Source organism: Pempheris klunzingeri, chromosome 22 (genome assembly GCF_042242105.1).
Source record: "Pempheris klunzingeri isolate RE-2024b chromosome 22, fPemKlu1.hap1, whole genome shotgun sequence".
Classification (NCBI taxonomy): domain Eukaryota; kingdom Metazoa; phylum Chordata; class Actinopteri; order Acropomatiformes; family Pempheridae; genus Pempheris; species Pempheris klunzingeri.
In genome coordinates, this window is record NC_092033.1 from 12974108 (window position 1) to 13001377 (window position 27270).

General features: G+C 43.1%; 3 protein-coding genes across 15 annotated transcripts; 1 reads left to right on the top strand and 2 right to left on the bottom strand.

Annotated features, from left to right (window-relative positions):
* Window positions 1–4470: 4470 nt before the first annotated feature.
* Window positions 4471–5404, bottom strand: tnnt2c (troponin T2c, cardiac). Of its 12 annotated transcripts, XM_070853951.1 has the most exons (3): window positions 5384–5404; window positions 5333–5353; window positions 4471–5260 (listed from the first exon to the last, which is right to left on the bottom strand). In XM_070853951.1, the coding sequence occupies exons 1-3, from the start codon at window positions 5402–5404 to the stop codon at window positions 4571–4573; spliced, it is 732 nt and encodes a 243-aa protein (XP_070710052.1). In that variant the 3' UTR covers window positions 4471–4570. The 12 variants fall into 12 exon arrangements, with proteins under 12 accessions (XP_070710052.1, XP_070710051.1, XP_070710050.1 ...); XM_070853950.1 differs by lacking the exon at window positions 5333–5353 and having other exon boundaries at window positions 4471–5272; XM_070853949.1 differs by lacking the exon at window positions 5333–5353 and having other exon boundaries at window positions 4471–5284.
* Window positions 5405–9211: 3807 nt separating this feature from the next.
* LOC139221981 (transcription termination factor 2, mitochondrial-like) lies at window positions 9212–11796 on the top strand. Its single transcript, XM_070853939.1, has 2 exons — window positions 9212–9278; window positions 10216–11796. Exon 2 carries the CDS (start codon window positions 10233–10235, stop codon window positions 11367–11369), a length of 1137 nt encoding a protein of 378 aa, XP_070710040.1. The 5' UTR covers window positions 9212–9278; window positions 10216–10232; the 3' UTR covers window positions 11370–11796.
* A 244-nt stretch (window positions 11797–12040) lies between these two features.
* LOC139221980 (cryptochrome-1-like) lies at window positions 12041–24765 on the bottom strand. Of its 2 annotated transcripts, none has more exons than XM_070853938.1 (14): window positions 23858–24765; window positions 17528–17636; window positions 17269–17411; window positions 16967–17151; window positions 16717–16805; window positions 16288–16428; window positions 15534–15845; window positions 15105–15256; window positions 14505–14707; window positions 14250–14366; window positions 14053–14148; window positions 13852–13929; window positions 13512–13616; window positions 12041–12871 (listed from the first exon to the last, which is right to left on the bottom strand). In XM_070853938.1, the coding sequence occupies exons 1-13, from the start codon at window positions 24013–24015 to the stop codon at window positions 13516–13518; spliced, it is 1884 nt and encodes a 627-aa protein (XP_070710039.1). In that variant the 5' UTR covers window positions 24016–24765; the 3' UTR covers window positions 12041–12871; window positions 13512–13515. The 2 variants fall into 2 exon arrangements, with proteins under 2 accessions (XP_070710039.1, XP_070710038.1); XM_070853937.1 differs by having other exon boundaries at window positions 12041–12883.
* Window positions 24766–27270: the final 2505 nt, after the last annotated feature.

The window sequence follows — 27270 nt, forward strand, 5'->3', positions numbered from 1 at the left end:
CTGCTGAGTAGTTTCATTCAAGGTTGAAACCTGACGGAATAATAATCAATACATTTATCAAAAACTTTAAATATTCACTGGTATGAAAAGGGCCTTGTAGCACCAGGTGTCAGGTACATGTAGTGGAGAAGAAGTGTAAAGCAGCATCAAATGGAAATATCCATGTAAAACACCTCAAAATTGTACTCAAAGGATAACTTCTGTATTTTTGAAAATAAAAATCCTTCAGGGCCATTGTACCAGATCGGAGTACATCCACAAAAACCACTTGTTTTTGCCCCTGACAGAACCAGATTGTTACTCTCAGTCTCAGAAAGGATCCCTACAGAGATAGAACTGTAAGATCCTTTTTGTTTGGCCAGAAACAGCTGTGTTATTGCGCTCTTCAAAGCCACCAGACTCCATTCCCAAAACAGTCATTTTTGTACAAACCAGTCATTTCAGTCCCAAAACATGTAAAAATGGCGCCCAGGTTTAAAAATAGCAGAGTTATCCTTTAAGTAATGTAATGTCCTGACTTAATTTCCACAATTTCTAGAGGACTGCGTGCTGTAATCATATAATACCTCTCTTCATTGGACAACTTTTATGTCTTGATTTATGGTTTACCCCAGAAAAATTGGTCTTATCCGCTCTACTGTCTCTCTGGACTGACAAGATTGGGATAATGTGACAAGCTGTTGTTCTTACATTGGTATATATTATTTTTTTTACTAATTTTGTCACATCATAAAACAGACATTTCTTTTTGCTCTCACTGATGTTTGCTAGATCACAAGGCAGAGTGGAAGAGTCTGAAAATGTGTTCTCATCTCTCGTGGTGCTTACCAACAGGCGTAATCTAATTTAATTCTCATTAAAAGAAATTGTACATAATTAATAGGAACCATGAGAGACTGCATCACACGGGCTCATGACAACCATTATACCGGATAGTGTGGAGTTAAATACACAGGGAGGCACACAAACATGGAAATTTAGACATCATGTCTGGAACATGCCTGTTTATAGTCTGGTTAGAGTCTGTATATGTGCTCATATATTGAGAATCAACTAATTAAACTACAGATGAAAAAAAACTAAAAGAAACTTGCAAGAGGTTTTTGTTATCAAACAGTAAAGCAGTGTAAAACAGATATATAGTATATTTACGCTTTAGACACCTGTTGAATATGATCTAAACACTAGCTATTCTAACAAACGTACCACATCTTTTTAAGCAATTCATACACGCACTTTTTTAACGTGGAGTTATGATAAATAATATCAAAGCAGCATTTATTCGAAGTTTTAGACACTTTGGGGCAGAAAAACTTCATAACGTGGAAAACACATCACTGAAATCAGTCTAATATAAAAGTATGTGTCTGTTGTGTGGTGCTGGGTAGGCAGTGAATAGTGAGTTTATCAGACTATTAAAGGGTCACTCCAGTATTTTTAAACCTTGGGCCCTATTTTTACATATTTGGATTCAAATGCAGTGAACTAAGCAGATTGCCTCAGCTGGTAGCTGCGAATGGGCTGCAATGCAAACCTTTGAGGCACCAAATCGTAGTACGTCCTACTAAAAGTGCTTGTTTTAGCCACTGACAGGTCCAGATTGTGTCTGACCACATTACGATAAGGGTCCCTACAGAGATGGACCTGTAAGATCCTTTTTGTTTGACCAGAAACAGCCGTTTTATCGTTTTCTTCAAAGCCACCAGACTCCACTGACAAAAACAGTAATTTTAGATCTCAGATCACAGGGATCGCTGGTCTGCTGCTGCCTTGATCGGTTAGTTTGTTTGTGCTATTGTGTGACTGTGGTGTCTTAAAAAGGTTTAGTTTTGATCCAACACAACATTTGTGCAACTGAATGTTCCTGGTCAGACCTGAAAGTGTGGCCCAGGAACCATAAAATCAACCATAAAGCGGTTACATTATCCTCTAGTCTCTGCTGGGTACTAATGAGCAGACAACGCCCCCCTGATGAGTCTGCAGCTGCTGTTCCTGGTGTGCACACACGCGCACACACACACACGCACACACACACGCACACACACTCTCTTTGATATGAGTGGACACGTTTCAACTCCATGTGCATCATCTTAAAGCACGTACTTTTGTTCAAACCTAAATAGGATCACAACAGAACAGTAGCAAAAGTAGATCTAGTAGTAAACTTAATCACCATCCAGCAACAACTTATCAAATTAACTTCGGCAGCAGAGTTTTGGGAACATCTTGTTCTCTGGTGTTGTTCCACAGGTAGTCGATTGAAGCATTGGTGTGTCCTGCTGCTGTCAAGTCAGGCATTTTTCACAACATAGTCAATACACACCCCATAACTTGAAGCTGAAGGGGCGTCGTGGATGTGTGAGTGGGCGTGTTGAAGCTGCAGGGAGGTATAGGGACCTGATCGCACAGACGGCCTCTCCCTGTCTCTATGGTAACCGGGTGGCACACTGCCATGTCTGGAGGGCTATAATGGCCTGTCACTGTTATGAGACCAAAACAGCAGTGTGGCATCGACAGTCCGAGCGTGAGTGACAATCAAAGCCAGCAGGGGAGAGAAATGATCCTGTACCTTATTCTGACATATTCATCGCAGGTCACCGCCTTACTGTTGGCACAGAGGGTGTTTTCCTCACTGTGCACTGAAAAATTCTCTCTGGACATATTTAACCGGATAATTGGTATGCAAAGACAAAGACAAGAAACTTTGGCTGTAACCCACTTACAATAAATTCAGAGTCTTTCCTTTCCAGACATACAGGTTTTCCACTTAGTTCAAAATTAAATAAAACCACATAATTGGTGTAAAGAAACTTGGCTGCCTGAAGAAATTGTATAACTTAATGAACTGAAAAAACTGTATTGCACGCATGCAGCGTTTAGTTGTGTATTATACTTTTTCTAGTGTGTTTACTAAAAGCATTTTGCTACAAACTGGTGCCCTAGTGCCACCTAGTGGAGATGATACTTCACTGCTTGTGCACTTTGACATTCATTTGACCATAAGCAGGATGATATTTTAAGGTTACAACATTACATTTGTAGCAAATAATGCATTGTATGACAATGCAGATATCACTGCAGTGTGCTTTTACATGATTACATTTGCATATACCCTGGGTTTTTATAATAGATGTTGTTATTTTTACAGTATTTTTGCATTTAAGTTAACAATTTAATCAAACTGTTGCTTTTGATTTGCACAATGGAGATTTTATTATAAAGAAGTAAGATTCAGAATAGTTTTAGAAACATGAAATATTTGGTAAAAGCATATTTAATTATATAATTGTGATATTAATGGTGAGGATGTGGGGAAAGTACAGCCAACACAAACACATGAAAAGAACATTTTGATGTCGATTATGTAAGCCAAATCCTTGTGAATTGTGTTTACCAGTGTTTCTTGTGCCCCATTATTTGCTGCAGAGTCCTGGTTTGATTAATGTAAACAGAGAGTGAATAGAAACAGAAAAAAAAGGGAGAAGTTTGTTTTGAATTAGTTTGCCAGCCAGTGCCGATTTGTCTTTTAAATGGGTTGTTATTCAGCGTCTGTTTGTGCAGACAAGTGCATAAATAGCCATTTACTCTCTCAATTTGTTTGCTCAATTGACTTTGGTCAACTACCAAGATTTGTCCGGTGTTTCACTGCAAAGGGACGAGAAAAAGAGTCAAATCTGTACATTAAGGAATAGAAACGGGGTTTTGCTGATTGCAGTTAAATATATGAAGAGCACCAAACAGAGCTCAGCGCTGTAAAGCTTCTTCCACCCTGCAGGCTCTTTGGGTCGTGGGCTCCACCTCTCAGCCAACAGTTGGGTGTTTTTGCTAAAAACGCTGCAGGCCTGCGCTGCTTGTCCTAAGCTTCACAGACCAAATTAGCTCCTTAAAAAGTCAGCTGTGCAACACCTGTTAGGCTTTAACACGACCCCACCCTCACCGTTTACCGCTCGTTCAGTTCAGAATTACTGCACAAAAGTTAGAAATGTTGCCCCGAGAGAGACCTTTTCAAAAAACAGTGACGTAGGTACCAACAGAGTAAACTGTACTTCTAAAGAGCGTCTGAGTAGGAGCAAGAAAAGAGTTAAAGTGATGTCATTTGACTCTGAAAGATATCAAAATGTGTCTTAATTTAATGGAACAAATTACATTTCTGCAGAGTTATTATAGTTTGGTACTTTTTCGTTAGTTTTTAATCTTTATTTCAGTTTTCATTTTTGTTCTCATCCAGATTCGTTTCAGTGGGTTTGCTTGTTTCAGTTTAGTTTTTATTGTTTAAAAATGTTTAGTTTTAGTTTACTTTCTAACATATAGAATATGCTTTAGTTTTAGGTAAAACTCTTGGTAGGAAGCTAAAACAACCAGGAAGCATACTGTAGAGCAGTAGTGACTTTAACACCAGCAAGCATTCAATCAGGTTTAATAAAGTCTCCAACCACAGCATTTGAACATATCTATACATCACCCCCCCCCAAAAAAAGTTCCCATTCAAGTCCACACACAATCCCCGGGATAGCTTTTATGATACAAGTTGGAAATATGAGCCAAATAGTCCAGAGAGAACTTGGCTGGTTTACTTCCAGGAGCCAGACTTGCCCTTGGCCCCGCGGGACGTCTTGGACGCCTTGGAGCCCCTCTGGTGGTCGCTGACTCGGTTGCGGAGCACGTAGATGTCGTACTTCTGCCTCTTGAGCTTTTCGGCCAGCTCAAACTTCTCGGCGTGCAGCTGGTGGAGCCACTGCCAGAGGTCCTGCGCCTTCTCCGCCAGCTTCTCCTGGTTGAGGTGGTCGATGTTGAGGGGCTTCCGGCGCTCCATCAGGGCCTTCTTCTTCTCCTCCCGTGCCGTCAGCTTCTTGCCCTTCTTCTGGTCCACTTTCTGGAGGTAGCCGCCAAAGGACTTGTTGGTAAATATCTTCTTCTTCTTTGCCTCCTCCTCGGCGCGCAGTTTGGCTGCCTCTTCCTCGCGCCTGGCCCTCTCCTCAGCCAGACGCGTTTGGCGTTCACGCTCCTGCTCGGTGCGGACGCGCTGCTGCTCCGCTCTGTCAGATCGACGGCGCTCAATGCGGGTACGCAGCGCGATCAGCTCTTCCTCCTCCTTCTGGCGTGTGGAGAAATGAGACTCGATCAGGGTCTGGAGGTCGTTGAAATCCTTTTCTACTCTCTTGCGGTGCAGGTCGTCAAAATCCACCTTCTCGCCATCGGGGAGCTTCGGAGGGGCAATATTTGGCACGTAAGTTGTCTTGTGCCGTGGTTTGGACTCCTCCTCGTGCTCATTCTCCTCGGCACGCTCTTCTTTCTTCTCTGTTTCATGACCAGTGTGCTCCTCTTCTTCAACTTCTTCCTCCTCTTCCTCTTCCTCTTCTTCCTCCTGCTCGTACTCCTCCACAATTTCCTCAGTGTCAGACATGATGGTACCGCAGAAGCTTTCTATGGAAGAGAACACCAAGACCAGCTGGTGTCTTGCACACAAGAGATGACCAGGGTGTGCAGCTTGGGGGCTTTTAAGGGCTTGTGTTCACCATGTGACCGCAGGCTGAGAAAAGTCTCCAGAGTGTAGGTCAGCAGCAGGGCACATTTTGAGACAGATGGAATAGTCTATTTTCTCCTCACCGAGTCTTGTCAGCCACACACACCCCCACTTATCCCCTACAGCCCCCCACCACCAATCTCCACTCTGACCCTGCAGCACTCCTCATTCCTTTGTAAGGACGAGATGAGAGACTATTTCAGATACGCAACAGATGCACGCACATACTTGTGCTTTCCAATCCCACAAAGCAACACATAGGATCGCCCAGAACAAACAGCATCCTCACCGTTAAAGGCCCCCCCCCCTGAGCCTCTGGTGCTGACTAGAGAGACGGAGATGTGGAGGCACAAACATGGAGGATAAATAGAGAAAACTGCCATACTATGGATCATCCACTCTCTGGATGTTTCACAGCGTCTGCAACTTGGGGAGCTCGCTAATCCGTGGTGACAGTTCAAAAGCAATGGTGGCCAAGTGTGCGGTGTTTGAGAACGTCCATTAACAAAGCACATTGCAATCTCTTAAGTACGTCAGAGCCAGTGAGGATTTTAATAACAGGAAGTTACAGCTGCCGTATTTTCCACAATGTGCCAGTACCTTGAATATCCTGTTCCCTGTACCATTAACTAACTAAGAGGTTGTTCTTGAGTTAAAAAAAAAAACAACACTGTAAGGATGATTGGGCCGAAGCCAAACTACACTCTTTGTTTTCGATAAATAAATGGAAGCTTATATTATATCATCATCTTTATGTGTTCTTATATCTGTGAAGCACTTTGTTAAGTCAGTCATTTTATATACTGCTGGTGTTTGTATACCAACAGTTATTTCTGTGAAGGAAAGCAACACTGAGCGCCACAAAAAGACCTCCAGTAACAACAATGACGGGCAAGATGAGCTTTACTGCTCCGGCCTTGTCTCCACTTTGGAATGTAATTAAAACATTCTTGCTATTGGAGGCTTTACTGCTTTCAGCGCTGCTCGGATTAAAGTGTAATTGCTCCCATGCAGCAACACGTAAACGCTGATGTCAAGAATTTGCGTTCCCAAGTCTTGAGTTATCGGTGGAAAAGGACAAACGCAGTATTTAGAGGGTGAGATAACTGACGGGGAGAGACAGGTGCCCTGTTGTGTCTGAGAATCCCAATTAAAGTGTTACGCACGCCTCCTTAGGATAAAGATTCTGACGTTATTGGGCTGTACATGTACATGCGGCAGACAACACATTATCTCCAGGGGGTTCAGTTTCAGTCTTAATATAAATCTTCTGAAGCTCTGAAGATGGGCTAATTGTGGCTTTAGAGAACCAAAAATCTCATCTTGATCCCATCTCATCCCAGAGCGGACTGAGCTCCACTGAAACATGCCTGTGCACAACATGAGGACAGCAGGTGGCTCCGGTATAATCAAGGCTCTCTTGGTTGCTGGTGGCAAGGGACAACTGTGTCCATCAGCACAGAACGGCAACAAATGAGGAGGGCTATAGATAGCCTCATCTTCTGCTGTATAACACAGTCCACAGTGTACAAATACAGTGATACAGTCAAACTCCTGCGTGTTTTAACTCTGTGCAACTGGTCTGCCATCACTTTCAATTTAAAAAAAAAACAGTGAGGGAGATCTTGAAGGGGCTTAACGTCCTGCTGGAACATTTTCAAAACAAAACTTGTTTGACATAAGTAATGAATCCTATAATAAGAATAAAGTGGCCTTTTGTCATGTCATGTTCAAAGCAGTGTTTCTCCCCTGATTGACTCAGTAACATCAACATTTTCTTTGTCAAAAAAAGTCTGTGCAGTTCAAGGGAAGAAGCAGTTACGCTTCGGCAGGCCACCCTGGGTGCACAGTGACCTCGTCTGGTCAAAACTGTGCAGTACAGTTACAGTCTGTCCCACAGAATTAATCTCCAGGTGGGGTCTCCATTCCTGCCAGACTGAGGACACTGAGTCCATGATGATTAATGCTAAAGATTTACAGAGCAAGCCAAATAGTGTCAGTGCTGCACATTATCAAAGGATAACTCCAGTATTTTTACACCTGGGCCCTAATTGTTTTCACATCTTTTGGGTTGGTAATGACTGGTAGTAGATACAAAATGGTTTTGAATTGGTCCAGTGGATCTCTACAGCCAGCAGCCACTGACAAGCTGCTATGGCTTTAATGTAAATCCTCTGGGGCAACTGCACCAGTCAAAGCAGGTCCACTAAAAGTGCTTGTTTTTGCCACTGACAGGCTCAGATTGTTGTTGTAAGTGTCTGACAACATCACAGAAAGGATCCCTACAGAGACAGACCTGCAAGATCCTTTTTGTTTAACCACAAACAGCCATTATAACGCTTTCTTCAAAGACACCAGACTCCATTGACAAAACTAATCATTTTACCTCGTAGAACACCACAATTGCTGGTCTAGTTGTCGTGACTTTGGTGTTTTAACACTTTAGTTTGGACCCAAACTAAGTCTCCCAAACACAAAAGTAAAGAATAAGGGTGTGTTTGATTTCACGAAGGACCTGCCATTACATTAAAAGCATTATTACAACAACGTTGGCTATATGAATATGCTCAAACTAAAAATACAAATAAGAAGGAACAGAAAAGTAAAATGACTCACCATCACAACACTCGCAGAAGGTCGATGTGCACCTGTAGTCCCATTAGCTCATGTCTTCCTGTTTCACCACAGTCACCTGAAAACCATTCAGTCAGACAGTTAATTCTTTTTTTTTTTTTTTGCAATGGCTGGTTCAAGGCTTTAACCCTTGATACTATAACTCTAAGAGCTGTTTTAGCTATAAGATAAACTAAATATCTGAAGCAAAGTCTCACAGGTCTCCTCCATGTGGCTGCCATGTGTTTAACATCTAGTTATACTACTATGAACTGATCTAGCATTGGCTGCATGTCCTCTTACTCACAATGTATCTAAACTAACGAATATAATGACTTTAATCCAGTTTAACAAATTGTTTAATCTTGTGATTCATTACATGTTAGGTTGCGGTAGATTAAAGTTTAGCTATAACACATAACTGTAGCGTTAAAAGGAACTTAACTATCACAAAGGCCCAACACAACAGTCCACCAGCGAGAAGGTACCAAACATTTCTGTTTGTCCGGACTGTCAAGCTTGGTGTCGAGTCTGGACTAAAACTAAAATGTCCTAGTTTTCAACATTCACTCACTAATGTCCTTATTTTCACCATGATTACAAAACTAATAATAACATTTGTTCGTTGCTCGTTTTCAGTGCTTACGTACACGTTTATGTTGCTCTTTCCTCCTCATTAACATAAACAATGCACCGCGGTTCTGAACTCGGCACTGATTGGTCTGTATGTGTGTCAATCAATCAATGTGTCGTTGTCAAGGCTGTTGCTAGTTTACGAACAGGTAAGGTCTTAAGAGTAAGTAAGAGAGTAAGAGAGAAAACGTCTGTGAGGCGTGCATATGCGTGTGGGGGTGCATAAACGTGCGGTACACTTACGGGTCCCGGTTTGGGGGCTTGAAAATATGGTCACACTACTTCAGGACCAACCAAACATAACCTACTGAGTACAGTGGACTTGGTTGCGGCCGTACTTCCGGTGGGCGGGGCTGGGTGTCTAACTCCGCCCTCCAGCCGGCCACAGGCAATCACGTTTTCCCCACGTGTGTCCCCTCCTGCTCTCCGTGGCTCCGCCCCGCTCGTCCTCACATTATGAAAGCACAGCGGTGGGGCTGATACACGGAGTCCTCCGGCGTACAAACTGGTAAAATAACCCCTTTTATTATCCATTTAATCTAAACAGACGTTCTCTGTGTTCCGCTATCAGTACATCCCGCTTGCTTTGTATCGGTGAGTGTGTTGTGTGTAGCTGTGGGCACTGCTGTGACTGAGCCCGTGCTGCACAAAACATGTAACATGTAAGGGTCAGGACACAGTGTTCCCTCTGTTTGCTCCACCTGAGGACAACTGCATGCATTTTAACAACTTTACTCTGCTGATTCACATACATGCACTCCTACATAAATGTCCTGATGTCCTAGTTTCTGTGTAGCTGCAGATGTTCACTCTGCTTTATACCCTAAACTTAATCCCTTTTGTCCCTGAATTCCTTTATACTGGCAGACAGTCTATTGACAACATGCATGTGAACTTTAGGTTTTGCAGGATCATAACTTTAATAGAAATCTTCAAGTTTCACCATTGGGTCTTAAAAGTTTTGTCATTCTGCAGAGAAACCACTTTATTTTCACGGCTAATTATGAAAAAATGAAATGCTCTCATTGACAGTGTACAGATCATGTGACTGAGTCATTCCCACCCTCCTTAAGATGAGGCAGAGGGGTCACTGAATTATTAACTGATAGGAAATAAGAAAAAAACTCAGAAATGTGTGTTTTCTGATCTCTCTGTAATCATTTTTTTGTGTGAAATTTGAGATAGTTTTTACCTTTGCTGAAAATCCAAAACACTAAAAAATGACTGGAAAAATGTTTTCAAATGAAAATATTTGCTGATTTTCTTAGTTTTCTTCTAGGGTAAGTTAAATACCTTTGGATTTTGGACCAAAGATGTAATCTGAACATTTCAGCCTATGTTTAAGGAGGTCAGGAGTCACTGCTGAATGAATCGTGTACATTGATACGTTAGAGCGCCACCTTCCACGTTCACCTTACTTACGGATGTTTTTGTTTCCCTTGCAGATCTGCTACAGTCGACGATGCTTCGTGTCACCACCGCCACCCTGTGCACCTACTGTCAGAGGATGAGGCTCCTCCTCCCTCCCTCCGCCTTCGCCTCCACAGTGACATCACCCAACAAAAGACCGGAGAACCAGCACACGGTGAACGCCCTCTACGAGCTGTCGGTGGACATCCGAAAGGTACGCAAGTTTAAGGGCTGGATCCTGTCCGAGAACTCTGCGTACGTGTCTGAAATCGCTGACCTGTTGAGGGACATGGGCGCGGACACAACGATGATCGCCCGCATCCTGGAAACCCACCCAGAGGCCGTCCTGTGTCGGCCGGAGGACGTGGCCGCCCAGCGAGACCTTTGGGTGTCTGTGTGCGCCAACAAGCGTGACTTGATGAGCATCATTGAGAAGTTCCCGGCCTCTTTCTTCACACTAACTCACCACAGCAACCAGCGGGCCAACATCTGCTACCTCCAGAGTCTTCGCCTCAGCAACAGGATCATCGGCAAGCTGATCGCCAGCGCCCCGCAGAGCTTCAGTCGACCTGTGGAGCGGAACCAGGAGGTCATCCACACTCTGAGGGAGACCTACCTGGACCTGGGCGGAGACGAGGGCAACCTGCGCCTCTGGCTGCAGAAGCTCCTCAGCCAGAACCCGTACATCCTGCTGCGTCCGGCCGAATCCTGGAGGGACAGTCTGGGCTTTCTGAGGGAGCAGGGCTTCAGCACGGAGGAGCTCCTCAGACTGGTGTCGAGCCTCAGAGCCTCCATAGCAGAGCTGCAGCCAGACTCCATGCAGCAGGCGCTGGCCTACATCGAGGGGGCTCTCTCCTGCTCCAAGGACGAACTCAAGCAGATAGTGATCTGCTGCCCGGCCATTCTGTACTACTCCTTGCCAACCCTGGGGGGGCGCTACCAGGGACTGATGGATGCCGGTGTAAGCATGGAGCAGGTGAAGGAATCTCCAAATGTCCTGGAGCTCACCACGCAAATAGTGCTTTATCGCATCCACAAGCTGGCCTCCTACGGGTACGACGTGTGCTCTGGCAGCCTGGACGTTATCGTGGGAACGAAGAAGGACTTTGAGATGAGTTACAGCAAACTGCAGCTCAGGCAGCTGCGGCCGCTCTTCAACCCAGTAGCTCCCCTCAGTTCTGCCGACTAGTGACTGTCACGACAAGTTTGCTGATTTGCTGAAACGTGCTGCTATAAAGGAAAGGCTCGTGAACGCTGTTTGGTGCTGAGTTCAGGAAGGGGTTCACACCTTCACCTGTGTGTAAGATGCTCACAGAGGCAGTTTGGAATTCCAAACCTCCAGCAATACGGTTCTTCTAGTATTGAGAACAACTTCATCATGAAATAAACTAAGTTTCTGCCCTGCAGCCTTCATCAGGGTCCCTGATGAAGGTGGAGTGGAGCCTGAGGGCTCTTGTGAAACTGAGACAGTGCGACTGTTTTAAAACTTAGGAAACGGTACTGTATTTTATATGAAAAAATACATTAAGGAATATACTGACAAACACTAAAACAGTGATGCATGGAAATGAGTGCTAGTCATTACCAAAACAAAATGATTGTGGTGACTGAACCTGTCAGAGGGGCAATAAATGTCATGACTAAATGTGGATGTTATTGAATTTCATTAAGTGTCAAAACTTTTTCCTCTGATTTAACAGGAGCACAAACGGTCACTTAACTCACATATAAATGTAATTTGGAGTAAAACCAGAGCACCAATCAGGCTCATTTCATTGGAAGTTTTCTCCAAGTTTGAAATATTGAACTATTTGACTGTTGTCAAAACCTGAGCTTCAAGGAATAGACTGAAACCATTCGTATATTTAACCCAGTTTTAATTAAACAAGCACATTGAGAAGAAACAAGCAGCAAGTGAAGCAGTTCTCTCCAGTGGTACATTTATTGGGGGAATTATACGGGGGGGGGGGGGCACCATGATATGAAGACTGTATACCTGTCGCCTTCTCTCAGAAACCATTGACAAGGGCGATAACTGGATAGTTAACGTCATACTGATATTGCCTCTACAGTGGTGAGGAATAAAACTAGTTCACTAGTACTGAGACAGAGGGAGGAAATGATCAAAACACTGATAGATACATCAGACGGCTCAGAAGGGAGAGAAATCAGGAAGTAGAATAAAAGAGAGGACAGGCGGACGTGTTAGAATGGATACACGGTTTTGCAACATTTTTTAGAGTGGACAGTCTATAAATGCTTTTATTTTTATTGAAAATTTTCCAAAAAGAAAGATCCATCCACAATGATTTGTCATATCAAAAATATATCAACGGGTCTATGGCTACACAAAGAGAGAAAACACACATACAATATCCAAATATGTACAAGTTGTATGTGAGCAGAAATTAGCAAATACATTATATACACAGGGACTTCTGTCCCGTCAATATTAACCCAAACATGAGCACAGTGTAACAGCCGCTCCAGTGATGGCCGGGCCGTGCAGTCCACATGGTCATACAATGTACAGTCCCGTTACTTGAGAAATTTGTGAATGTGTTCAGTGTGAGTTTGTATGCACCTCCTGACGGTGTGTGTTCATGCAATGGTGTAGTGCTGTAAGAAAAGTCCAAGTCTTTGTGTCCGTTTTGTGTTTGGGCTTTGTACACCTTCTGACTGACGGCAAGTCTGCAGACACACCTGTAAGGACAAAGACAGGACACACATGATAAACATGTCTAATAGACAGTTTAGTCACATCCTAAAGAGAGAACCTAAAGTAAGTTAAAGGATACAGGTTGGTCTGCTGACATGTTTTTCTTACTGTCAAATCCCATGAAAAGACCAAATCGTATTAACAAGTATTGTCTGTGTGGCCCAGTGGTGGAAAGGGGTGTTTATTTTGACTCAGTCCCAGATGCACCGTCCTGCTGCCAGAAACACTCAATAGAGCATCAAATCCACAGCTGAAACAAATGCACTACTTGGCTGTGCCTGGCCGTGATGTAGATGTTCGTCACCCAGTTCTTAAGAGCTACGTCTTAGGTAGGAAGGGTTTGGGCCACAGACATGGTTGGGACGTTGGACAGACAGATAAAAGCACTGTTGGATTTGATCTTTTGATGGGATTAGTGGGCAACAACTAAAATACAGAATAATACCAGCCTTACCTTTTAAGTTTCTCCTAAGGAACTCTAAGTGAATTTTAATCAATAATCAGCTTCTTGTTTGCTAGTTTGCTGATCCTTTGTGGTCAGTTGTTGTTTGGTTCTACAGGCCGGACATTTCAGTAGGAATGTGTTTAGTGTGAATTAAGTTTCCAACTAACCTTTCTAGTGGCTGCTCTGTCTCAGGACTTTAGAGCCTCTGCCATTCCCGGAGACTTCGCTGTGCCGTTTGCCGCTGGTCTGAGGGGTGCAGTGGTGGTCAGGTCCTACAGAGTAAATGAAACAAGAGCGTAGTTGAGAGCGCCGCACAGAAAATACAGTTTTACCAAGTGCAAAACAGAGGAATGACATAGCATACACAGACTAGACTCTAAAGCTGGTGCCGTTGAGAACTGAGAGCCTCGATGTTTTTATCCATTTAAACAATATGGGATTTATTAAAAAAAACCTAATTAAATCATCAGCTGTGGTAAAACACAAAGTCTCAAAATCAGTTCTCACCTTTCTGCATCACAGGACCAGGAATCTGCTGTGTGCCTTGGGTGTAACACATCCCACTGGTACTGGTTCCTGCGTAACCTGGAATTCAAGCAAGACTCCAGGATTAGCAGGGAGGTTATCGAGGACTCCTGAGCACAAGGCCCAAGTGCATAATGTATTCAGACACATGAGATGGATGATGGAGTGGCTGAGGGTCCTCACCCTGCTGCTGTGTGCTGATGCTGGTCTGTAGGTCACTCTGCATGTACGTGACGCCGCTTTGCCAGTCTCCCTGGGAGTGAGCTGGCATCCGATAGCCTACAAAAACAAAACAACAAATGCATCATCTTCTTAGACACAACTTCACCGCCACAGTCTATAGAGGAAGCTGCTGCATAGGAAGGCGCTACGCCACTTACCAGACGGAGCTGCAGCATCATGCGGAGCCTCAACAGGGTATCCCATCATGTCTGAAGACTTCTCTTTGTCATCGTTGCCGTTGCCATGAGAGTTGGATGGAACTGTAGCTAAGAGGCCTGAAGACACAGACAGTCAACAGTTCATACACGGCACAAGTTTAGAATAGTTAGAATAGTTAAATCTGCGTCATTTGTTAAAACTCTTTTTGTGAACATTATGAAACAATCATATCAGGCCGAGTGCCGTGTCCTTACCGAGGCCTCTGTAACAGGACAGCTGCTGGTAGATCTGTTTCATTCGCTCAATGTTGAGGCGGCTGGCCTCTGCGTGGTGCACCATGGGCTTGGGGTAATGCACTCCAATAATGCACTTGGCTGCTTTCTGCACATTCTCTGGAGCATTCCATGGGTCATAAATATATTTGGCTGGAAACCCTCTCAGAATGGGCAGGTAGCGCCTGGGGGAAGTGATGAAGAGGTTTAGGCTGAGTGTGGGCTGCTGTAATGTGTTATTATGACAAGCACAACACAGCTACGGAGGTGAAATTAGCCAACAGTGATTTATTAGCATGTGTCACCCACTTCCCCGACCACATTAAACACATTAAAAACTCAGTGGAAAAAATATTTTCTTGGAACATTAACCAATTTAATTGTTCAGTCATATTAGTTAAGGCTTTAATTGATTTATGTTTTAGACACTGAATAGGTCACTCTGCCTTAGAAAGAGGCCACTACACATTTCACAATAAATTAATCTTGTATAAAACACTTAATACTTGTAATACTTAGTATTTATTTATCCATAGCATTTACATAGCAGGTATGTAGCAGAACTGAGGCTAATCAACCTACCGTATGTAATCTCCGTTGGGGTCTGTGCGTCGGCCGAAACCCACGGGGCAGTAGCAGTGGAAGAACTGCTGGAAGAAAGAGCTGCAGGAGAGCCACATCCAGCTGCCTGCATTCACACTCCAGTCTGCATCCAGCAGCAGCTCCTCGAACACCTGAAGACACACAAACGAACCTCACGTTGGCTGGGAAACATGAGTATTCATGTGTTTGGCAGCATTTGGCCTGAACTAGTTATTATGTTTGTTTTTCCTCTTTCTTGCACTTCTTTTTCACTTCATGTCATTTTCAATAATCAGAAAATATATCCTACACATGTCCTAATGGCAAGGACCGCATTTACTACAAACAGGGCGGGTTTTCTTTAAATAAACAGAATAGCAGGAAAACCAGTTCCACTGCCTTATATGAAAGAACTTTAATGTGGCTTACCTTCATGCCCTCCTCCCAGCCGATCCACAGGTCTCCTCTGGTCAGGAAGCACGCCACGGCGTGCCTCGCCAGGTGGTGGATCCAGCCCTCCTGCCTCAGTTGGGTCATGATGGCGTCGATCCAGGGGAAGCCGGTCCGGCCCTCCGCCCACTTGGCCAGCGCCTCGGGGTTGTGGTCCCAGGGGATCTGAACGCAGATGGGATTGCTCTCCATCTTGTCGAAGCAGGGGTTGTTGGTGGCTGCCGTATAGAAGAACTCGCGCCACAGCAGCTGACCGTAGAGGGAGAGCGGTGGGGAGCTGTTCTTCTTCACCTGGTGGGGTTGGAGAAGAGGCGCCACACGTTATGGTCTCAGGAAGTCAGGGTGTTACTTATCATATCCAAACAAGTGTGTGTTCGTATGTATTTAATATAAAACACTATGCTTATTTCTATTATCAAATCATCTATTAATAATGTTGTCAATCAACAGTCCAGTCATTCACTTCACTATAATAATAGAGGGAAGCCATTAATCTTACATAACTTCTGCACCTTCTTGGTAGTAAGAGTGACAGACAGACATTTTCCTCGATAATACTTCATACTTCTTAACTGTCAACACTTGCACTGGAGTCTGACTATACAACAGCGCCTCAAGAGGGAGCCAGCACATCAAAGCAACACTGCTATGGATAATTCACCTCACTATAGAATAAGAACAAGATAGGAACCATTTGCTGGCGCCCTTTGTTCAGAGATGTTTCCCGACTTACCTTCCTGTACAGGTCGGTGAGCTTGAAGTAGAAGAGGCGACAGGAGAGGCAGCCAAAACGCAGGTACGGACTGAGGCCAGTTGGGCTGGCGAGCAGCGAGTTGGCGTTCATTCTGGGACGCTCAAAGTTGGCCACCCATGCCTTACGGGGGGTAAAATAAGAAAGAAAATGAACGATAGCAGAGTGTTGCATTGCATCATAGCATTGACAAGGCTTCTATCAAGGTTATCCCACTGGGACAGAAGCAACCAAAGAAGCTAAAACGGAGCCTTACTCCACTATAAACTCTAGCTGTTTTTGTGGTTTTCAAGTGACAAATATTATCTGGAAAACATTTTTGTAAATAATAGCAGGTTCTAAATCGCAGATTCTCTTTCTTTACATGACAAAACAGTAGGTACAATCATAGTTGAAAAAGTCGTGACTGACCTTCCTCTCCAAATGCCTCTCCAGTCGTGTGAGGGCTTCTGTCTCTCCACCCGGCCACACAGCTGAAGACAGACCTTCAGTATCAAAGCCTGCAGGGATTGCATTGAAGGAACACATTAGAATCCAACTTATGGAGTTGAATTTCAGTTTGGAGTATGTGGGATCAAGCTTTGATGCTTTATCTGAGCCTAAGCTGCTCTGGTGATGGTGCTGTTGTGGACAAAAAGGCTTCCTGTCTGCGCTCACTCACCCAGCTCCTCCAAGGAGGGCACCCCAAACTTGTCATCGTGGTCATCAGACAGTGGTGTGGTGCATTTCCCCATGATTTCAGCTGTGATGGACTCCGCAGGCATCTCCACTGCATCCATACGACTGATGAGGGTCTGGAACCGCTTGTACGTGAGAGGGGACTGACCCCCATTCAACTCTATGATCCTGCAAGAGTGAGATGAGCACAGAGGGACTTAAGGAGCTGATAGACCCGGAGATGCAGTTAAATTCAGATGCCAAAAATGACACACTGCTTGGTGTTGTGGTAAGAGGGTGACTCACTTGTCCAGGTCATAGAGGGTGTGGGAGATGCGGACCGTCACCTCCACTCCAGCCTCAGAGGCCAGTTTCTTGATAGCCGCATCTCGCTCTTTCCCAAAGGGCTCAGAGTCGTACTCATAAGACAAACGAGTAATGTTCCATTCCTGGAAAACAGGGAATTGAACAAAAGTGAGCTACAGAACAGAATAAACAGGTTTTTTGTTTTTTTTTTAAGTACGGTGGGCTTGAGCTTGATGGTTAAATGAGAGGGCTGTGTGACCTTGAAAAGCCTGGGAAAGACATCGGTGGGTTGGCCTCGTATCACAAACAGTCGAGAGTTGAGCTTACGGAGGCTGGAGTCCAAGTCCTCAAGACTCTGCAGTAAGAACCTGGAGGAGGACAGGAATGAGTGGAGGGTGGTTAAAACTCTGACAGTAATACTAGACTGTCAAATATCAAAAAACATGTCACAATGCCATGAACTGTCATGTTGTTGAAACAGTGGGGAAAGAAAGCGTAGAAGAATGATGCAGCAGTTTTAATTCAGTTTGCTTTCTGATATGCTCATTTTATGCAGGTAGGTAAAACAAAATCTGTTCAGCTGTTGGCTTTTTCCTGCTCCAAACTATTGTTATATTGGCCTTTGAAAGTCCACCGTCGGTCGACCTCAGGAGGTAGGAAACCATTTCTGGCAAATGTGTCACTTCTGGTTAGATAACAACGCCACAGGCAGAACAAAGTGGGAACTAGACATTCTGGACAACTCAAATGCACAAAGGCAACTGCTGACACACCAGGGAACACCCTACTGTAACACTGCATGGCCAGTATAGTTAGGTCTTTTTTTCACCACAGGAACAGTCTAACAAACACTCTTCACACTGCTAGGTGTAGCTTTAAACAACCTGTTTTACCATTTTAAATTAAACCTTGTTTGGGTGGTAAAGACAGGTCAGTGTGCCGGTGTCACTATTTTCAGAAAAATTGTAAAGATGCAATCAGCAGATGGCAAAATGAAGATATTTCCTCCAGTTGGAACAAATGCTCTGTAAACCCAGGTTACTATTTGGATAATCAATTACTTTCTTTGGTCATATCTTTAAGCCAAAACACCAAAAATGTGCTGATTTGCTGATAGTTTTATCATAGTTAACAGAATGTCTTTGGACTCTGGATCAGACCAGAAAAAGCTGCTTTAAGACATCACCTTCGATGATGGAAATAATCTGGCTTTTAATTTGGCTGTTTCAGACATATCTGCTTTGCTACAACGTTGATTGTTGTAAATCCTGATTAAGAATCTCTCTTGACAGGCTTTTCTCACTCCCATGACAATAATGCCTAATGATAAATAAACTTTGTAGCAGTGCTACAAAGGGAAATGACATAATTATCCCTTTCTTCTTTCTGTAATCCTGATAGTAAAATTCCTCCTTAAAGAGCCCAATTTAACATCAACTAGAGAAGACCTTGAACTCTTCGGGCTCAGTCATGCAGCCAGTGGACACATCAACCAACCTGCATCCACATCAGTTTAATCATGTCTGTATGTGACGTCAGTGAACATAAACCAACCAGACATACTGACCTAGAAGCAGATATAACTGACAGAAACGTTTCTTCACTTTTAGAACAAAATAATGACTGTGCTCCGTCGTTATTTTGCCACAGAATGTGTGCTGTGCTTCTGTTTTTATCTTTCCAAAAAGAAGAAATACCGACTGTAAACATCAGAGCACACGCGCGCCCCCACAGGACCACACATGTGTGCAGACAGAGTGGCAGTAATGTGGTGCTTCCCGTGCTGTTGCTACAGATACCACAGTTTGTGGGTGGAAGGTTCCTGTATCATCCACATCTAACAGTGCTTTTACTGATTTGAAAGTCAAGTAGGTGCTCTGAGTGTACTGTGAAAACTGGCAGTGAAGCTCAAATACCCAACTCTCAGTCTCCTATTCATTACCACCATGATGTAAATAATTCTGTTAATAAATCATGTGACATTTTGAGAAACAGCAAAAGCCATAATTGTGCAGTTGTACATTAATTTCAATTGATTCTGTGACAGTTTGTGCTTGCTTTAACACGGGTTTTGGCAAATGTGGACACTGATAAATTATTATTCAAATTCAGATTATGCTATTTATTTTGCAGTGTAGCTCCACATTCAAAAGCAAATCATGTAGATGAAATTAGAAATGGCTTTCACCTGGATTACAGACCGTGTGGAATGTGAGGGTCGGAGGTGGATAGAGCAGCGATATGGTTGGGCATTTTAAGCAATTTAGCCACTCAAAATCGAAGCCAGAGGCAATTCAGAAATGCTAACGTCACTATTCAGCAAACAAAGATGTGTTATGGTGTTGATCAACAGCAAGCTGCGGTTATCCAACCAAGCCTCTCTGTGGTGCTGTGTACCAAAGGACAACCATAGCAATAACATGAGATGCAACACAGAAGTGAAACAAGTTCAGTGGGCCAAAAGTTGGATCTGCTGCGACGACAGCTGGGTGAAGTGGTTGTGATGACAGCCTGGCTGATTCTACATCTTCCAGGGCAATAGCAATGTCTGTATTTGTGAATTTCAGTAATCAGATGATGATGATTATGATGATGATGATTTTTCCACATCGCCATGTCTCAAAATTGGTTATTAAAGATCTGTGACCTGGTTACAGGACATTTTAGAGTTGAAAAATGGATCATTTAGAATTTCCTATCATCATGACACAACTACTCTGTTGATAAATGATAATGCTGTTGTATCTGTTGCATGTGAGCTGCACAGCAGAGCTACAAAGAAAAGTGGATCTATGGGAAGTGGTTTCATGGATTTGTTTTTACTGAACATTCACCGAGCAGTGTTTTTATCCGGGAACACCCTGCACTCTCAAACAATTACACCGTGTACATTCACATCTGGAGGCTCTTATAACACAGTCTTATCTGACATCACAGCTCAGTTTATCCCTCCAGTCCATGAATGGAGTCTGGGGTCACTCCCTGTGCAGCTGTCCTGTTCTTCTGACCTCCACAGCATGAAGCTGTAATGGCTGACTCAGACCATCTGACTCCAGAAGAAAAGCAGTGAGCTTAATCTCACTTCATCTGGGGTGTTTCCATTTATACAAAGCTGTGGTGCAATGCACAAAAAAAAGTCTGCATCTGTTTTTCATTATTTTTGTATGCAGTCCTCTGACACAGGCACTTCTACTTCTTATAAACTTCTTTCATGATCATGGGCCACCCAGCACAATTCTGTTTACTAGCTCGAACAGTTTCAGGCAAGTGTTAGCATATCAGATGGAAGCAGCTTTGTTGGGATTAGTGCTCGCTGTTGTGCTGCTCACCAGAGATAGTTGGGGTCTCTTGCACTAGCAGGAGAGCAGAAGTAGGTCAAAACGCAGAGAGGAGTGGAGGGTTTTCTGCTAACACACTGACCTACTTGCACCACGCGTGGAGACATAGGGGAGATGTAGGGAAAGTCATTGTGATTATGTCATCTGGCACTGACCCACCTCATTCACTGAGGATTACCCCTAGATCTCAAGGACGGGGAGGTTCTCTTCTTCACGAACAGTTAAAATTATAACTTGAGCTGGCTGTCTGTGCAAGAACAAGTGCTAATTACACAGGCTGCAAGCTATAGAAAGCATTTCTTCCTCCCATTGCATTAGAAAATCATTTTGTGACAGTGAACTTTTTCTGGCTTTGAACAATGTAGACTGAAAGATACAAAACCTTAGACAGCTGGAACAATATCGCTATAGTTTGACTGCTAATAGTTCTTGTAATGCAGCAGGGCCTTAGTTTGCATTTTCCTAACAGTGGCACATAAATTACTCAGCTCTGATTCGGCCAAAAGTACCTCTCTGTATAATGCAAATTATGTGCAAATGTACACACTTCCTCCGCTAAATCTCATTATTTGTAACGGCATATTCACTACCCAGAGAGAAAAGATCTCTTGACTCTCAAACGAGAGAGATTTTGATTCTCTATTTTTCTCCGTACACTCTTGCTTTTTGAGATGAAGGGTTTTATTTCATGCACATGTGTGAAGTGTACATAAAAAATTAAATAAATAGAAGGAATCAGGGCATGCTAAGCGATTTGCGCGAGCTCTGCGTCACTCATGGTTGCCGTTACATAACTGTGGAAGCATAACATGGATGCTTCATAACAGGCACGCCTTTGCTGCTGCTGCTGCCCTACTCTTCCAATGACGGCATGGGACTGCAATGCAAACCACAGCGTGGAGCGAGAAAGAACACACAAACATCCTGCGAGACACCGACTGTTCTGTGAACCTCAGGAGCTCTTTCATTCAGCAGCTGCATGTGCAGACTGCTGAACCTGCCAGCTGAGGTACTGTAGTTTCCACATGGGGGCAGTTAGCAGCATACCACACACGTTTGTGAGGTTGTGATGCATAAATGTCTGGGTCACGGATCAAGCTAAATTAAAAAAAGAAACCAGCTGTTTTATTTGACAGAAGAAGCTTTCAACGCATTGCTGAATGTTATCTGGGACTGTCTGCAAGACGGTTTGTACGGCAGGAAGTTAGAAATGAGAGTGACAAAGCCACTGGGCTATAGGTAACTTAACTTAACTTAACGGTCCTAGCTCTTATCTCGGTCACATGAGCCTGTGCTTCACAGCTTCATATACTTATTAGTGTCACCAGACTCAAACAGCCTGTCCATATGTCAGTCAGACTAGCACACACAGACTTCACAGACAGAGTTCAGAAAATGTCAGTTATGTAAAATGTTAGCTTTCAATGATGCATTTTCTTTACTTAATACATGGCTAAAACTATGTCATTTGAGAGTTGAGAAAGAGTTGAGCTGAGAAAAAGAAAAAAAGAGACAACTCTTGACATGTTGAACGCAGTGTGACTTCATGTTCCTCTTTTTGGCCTTCAGTCCAAACAGTTCAGACTAAAACAACACACAGCCCTCAATTACTTAGAGAGAGAGAAAAGAGATTAAAACAAAGCGTGTTCAGTCATTATTCTCAGCTCTGGCAAATGTGGAAGACTAATTAAGTCTGGAGGCATTTCTCTATTTCTATCTCAGGACTACATCTCAGGCGCTTGGGATATCGGAGAGGTCCATCTCTGCCAAGTCTCTAATCCCTGTGGAAGAGCTAATGATCTGAATGTCATTTACACTGCTGCAAACTAGTACCACAGACCACAGGGTGGATCTGCGGCCCGCTCTGCAATGAGCTGTGGAACCTTAATGCTTAAGTCTGGGAACTGCTGTCTGCTGCTGTAAAGCACATGTGCTGCGATAAACTGTGATCCATTTTGACAATAATTATAGTCTTGTGGGGAGGTGAGGATCAACACACCAAAATACTGTTTACCCGTTTGAGATCTTACTAATTTGTGAGGAGAAGACAAGAATAATACTTTAAATGATGAGGGTTGTCAGCACCCATCATCACTCATCATCACTCCTTTAATCATGAACCTGAAGGTTTAATTGATGTTTGTTTTTTTTGATGGATATGGTTTCATTCACCACTATATGTCATGATGTAATGAGGAGTGTAAATCACTTGGTGGTGCACAATTTCTATCACTCAACTCACTGACACCAATACCCACAGTTATCCATTATGTGTTATGGCGTCAAGACCAACATCAAAATCATGCCTGTTGGTCTCTCAGTCCAGATAATATGATAACAGTTTAATAATATCTGATTTAACGTAGCAACTCCGGTGCTTTTTTAAAAAAAATAGATTAAGTGAATTTTGTTCTGATTCGTTTAGATCTAAAAAAAAAAAAAAAAACCACCTGTAACAAACAACATATCAAAACATCCAATGAAAAGCACTTAAGAGACATCAGCATGTGCACCAGTTTTAACAGTTAAAACAGACTGCTTTTAACAGCCAAACAAAATGGGAATTATCATCCAGGGGTTAAGGGAATTACTTTTGTTTATTTATTTATCTAAGAAGGGATGTGCACATTAGCTGAAAACATGTAACATCCTGTAAATGTAACCATGTAGGGTCACTTTCTTTTGCAGTCCATGAGAAGTTGATAGCATATATAAAAATATAAAAGATCGTAGAGATTGATTGGAAAGATTGGATTTATTATTAATGAATCTGTTGATTACTTCCTTGATTAACTGAGTGATCACTTTGTTCAAACATATCCTAAAATGAATAAAAAAGATTTTTCCCAAAAGGGGTTTTTATTTGGGCAACAGTCCCAAACCCAGATACATCACTTTGCCATCATATGCAACAAAGAAATGCTGCATATTTGGACATTTTAGCTTGAGGTGACGCAAAGGATTAACAGTTGCAGATAACCTTATCTGTCTATTGACATCAATCATTTCAGCTTTCAATCTGATATCAGATATGGGCGTGAATTGGCCAGTGCATCCAACTAAAGTGCAAAAAAAAGCCCCCTTAAATATGGCACATTACATGCGTCATGCATTTGGCACCTGCTCATCCGGAAACACGCTTTTATGTTATGAAAATAACCAAGAGCATCCTGATATGCATGGATCACAGAGAGGAACTATGTGACTGCGTCCTTCTGAAGACTATATCTGTTGTTTCACGTTTTCCTCACCTCCACCTGTTGATCCCAACGTTGGAAGATCCGGCGAACCAGGGGTCGAGGATGTAGACGCAGCGGACTGTATCCGCTCCCAGCAGAGATTCCTTGAGGGACGGGTTGTCGTGGAGCCGCAAGCCCTTCCTGAACCAGTGGATCGTATTTATTACCATTACTCGACTGGACGAATCCTTTATACTCCTTTTTGAATGATAGAAAGTCTTTGTGTCCTCGCTTCACTCTTATACCGACTCACTAACAGAGATTAAAAATGTATATCCAGGAAAAACAGGGCGAAACAAGGCCACTGGGAATCCAAATCTGATCCAGAGGAAAAAAGTGCTTGTTTGCTAATAAAGCAATCACTAATGTAGTCCAACTACTGATTAACCTTGCTCTAACAGGACCTTTTCCATTATGTCGAAGAATTTAGAAACCGATGGCTGCTGAACCATTTGGGCACGAGACAGCGCGCGCTCTCCGGCAATGTGACAACCAGGAAGTCTGCGGGCTTTAGGACCGCGCTGCCCAACGGTAGCGTAGCTCGTTGTATAACTTGTTTGTCTGAACAGTGAAAAATACATATATAAATACACATGTACTAGTACGCGTTAGTGGGCCCGCACTCTTTTAACATTATCTAAGTATTACTGAATGACAGAGTAATTAGCAAGCGTGTAATTTGAGGCGGCTGGTACTAGTAACGACAGCGAGACACCGTGGCAAGACCGGCTGCTCCCCGCCGCGAATAGCTGGTTATGTAAATACAAATTTCTGACTGCGTTTCTATCAAATTCCTCTTCCTAGTGCAACCTCGAGAGCTACTTAGCTGTAACGAATCCTTCTCTGTTCCGTATATATCGTCTCCTCCACTGTCGCGCAGTTGTTTTGAACGATAGTAACAGAACAATTTGCCCTCAACGTCCAGCACAAGTGACTGCTCAACCTCCGCACCGCACCTACAGTCCGAACGCCGCCCACGTCATGACGCGCACAGCATCCAGCCTCCTGATTGGTCAGAGCCACTGAGTGCGTATCTCGGCGTTGTCACGTTTCTGCAGCGTGCTTTCCTCTGACCCCAAATAGGAGAGATAAGTTAACGTGTACCGTGAACGTAGTTGGGGTAATGTTACTGAATTGTGACCTCTTATGGTGGACCTGTTTGTAGGATAGTTTAAAAAAGTTCTGCCAACACATATCTATGTTAAGATTGTAAAAAGTCTTTTGGTTTACTACGAAGTTAATTTTAAAAAAGAGCATTCAATATAGGGTGTGCATACTTTGAAGACTTTGATTCTAAAACTTTAAATATATTAACAAAATCTATAATATCAGTGAGCCTTGCGGCGCACACTGACTTGTTTACCACGAAAGAACCCGGATAAGCACATGAAGCCTGGCATGAGCGGGCTGCCCTCACGCGTCACCGTGCGTGCGTTTGTATGAGTGTGTGTGTGTGTGCGTCACTGTAGTACTGGAGAAGTACTGTCTCTGTCGCACTTGATATTTTGAATCAGCTGTGCAGTAAAGGCTGTGGTGAAAAGTTAAAAATAATCTTCTTTCTGTATTTTTTGTTGCCCCCCCCCCCCCCCCTTGTTGTTAAAACGTGCTGTACAAATGAGCTTACTTTGCCTTACTTTGGAGCAAGATGTTATAAAAGTAACATTACCTAATTTACTTTATCTGTCTATGCATGCATGTATGTCTAAATTATATTGTTATCACTATATATTCTATCTCTGCATGTGCTATGTAGAAGCAGAAGGGGCAAGATGCATCTTATCTTCTGTATGTTACGTGTTATTTAAGGTCTAAATAAGAAATGCGTCACAATAGTCTCTTACATAAAATGGATTGTAATTATGCAAGCTGTAAAACGCAGCACCAGACGGAAGGTGTAGTACCGTCATTTGGATGCTGGGTGTCAGTACAACATCATGCCATCAACGCCCTGTTTCCCTGTCCTGTGATAACCTCATGTGATGTTAATAATACGAGGCTGTTACAGTGGATGTTGTAGTTTTTTTCACTTTATGGGCCCACGTTTCCATTATTATTATTATTATTATTATTATTATTATTATTAATATTAATATTATTATTATTATTATGGTTATTATTATCATAGGGCTAATACAAGTAAATTAGTAATTAATAAGTAATTTATTTTTCTATTTAAACAGTACAATCACTTAGGAACAAAATCATAAAGAGGACATACAATTTTAAAAGAAGGAAAAGACAAAAGCTTTTGAACATATAGAGATAACACAGCACAAAGCAATATGCTACAGACATAATCACACAAAGCACTTCACACAAAAGACAGTGTAACAACAGAGAATTTGATAAATCGCAGAGTAAAAAAAACGTGACTGCACAACATGAGTAACGAAGCTTGTCTGTATGATACATTCATTCTTCTGGCAAGATACTAACAATCCATTGTCTTTCTGGGAAAATCATGATCATTTTGCTGTTACCAGGCAACCAACGCTTAATACGGGAGGACAAGCTCTGGAGGACCACAGTGCTCTTAGAGAAGCAGCTGACAGCTGCCCACCTCCACCGTTCTCACCTTAGTTAGTCAGCAAGATATGCTGCATTGCATCAAGAGCTCGTGGCAGACTGCTGGAGATGAACTCAGTGAGTGTCACAGACTGGAGGATGGGATGCACTGATGGTGACATCTGCTCACAAAGAAAACTAAACAACTATATATATAGGGAGACAGGAAGAGTTCTTTATACAAAAGGCATTATAATGGTTTGACCAAAATGAAATTCATCCTTCATTTTCCCTTTGGAGTCCATGTAAATATTGATATTCCTCTGTCTGCATCTGTCACACTCACCCTTTTGTTGACAGCTAAATAACTGAACATTCAGACAGTAAAAACCTTCCCAGACTAATCCTTCTTGTCCAAAAAAGTCTTGTCGAACAGCATTCAGAGGCCCTATGCGTTTCCACGTGGAGGCTCTTACATACATACATCATGTAGCAAGGAAACTCCATTTGACAGTCGAACAATAACACTAAAATACTGTTTTCAGTTCTGGCATAGCTGTAGTGCAGTGTCATGCTAAGAAAATATGAAAGGGCCTCTGGCATGGCAGGCAGTGTGGACAGATGGTTGGTCCAGCTCAGATGTACAAGGAGAAGCCCCAGCAGAACGGATGAATCATCGTTCCACCAACTGTTCCCCTCAGCATGTCTTCAGAATTCAGCTCACTCGCTCTTTGTTTTTCGTGGCCCGACAAAACATTGTATTTTGGAGAGAAAGTCGACAGCACGATGAAATGATGCTAATCCTTGGGACCGGACCACAGGTCAGCATTACCACTGAATGTTGGAAGCATCTCTGATCTCACAAAAAAGAAGACAGCTTGGACGAATGTGCTTTGAACAGTAAAATATTTATGGGGCTC

Coding starts and splice junctions, on each gene's coding strand:
- tnnt2c (XM_070853940.1), bottom strand. CDS start 5,404: ATGTCTGACACTGAGGAAATTGTGGAGGAGTACGAGCAGGAGGAAGAA.
- LOC139221981 (XM_070853939.1), top strand. CDS start 10,233: ATGCTTCGTGTCACCACCGCCACCCTGTGCACCTACTGTCAGAGGATG.
- LOC139221980 (XM_070853938.1), bottom strand. CDS start 24,015: ATGGTAATAAATACGATCCACTGGTTCAGGAAGGGCTTGCGGCTCCAC. Junction 17,637..23,857: donor GTTGGGATCAACAGGTGGAG/GTGAGGAAAACG, acceptor GTCCTCCTCCAG/GTTCTTACTGCAGAGTCTTG. Junction 15,846..16,287: donor TCACCGACCTGTACAGGAAG/GTAAGTCGGGAA, acceptor CAACCCCACCAG/GTGAAGAAGAACAGCTCCCC.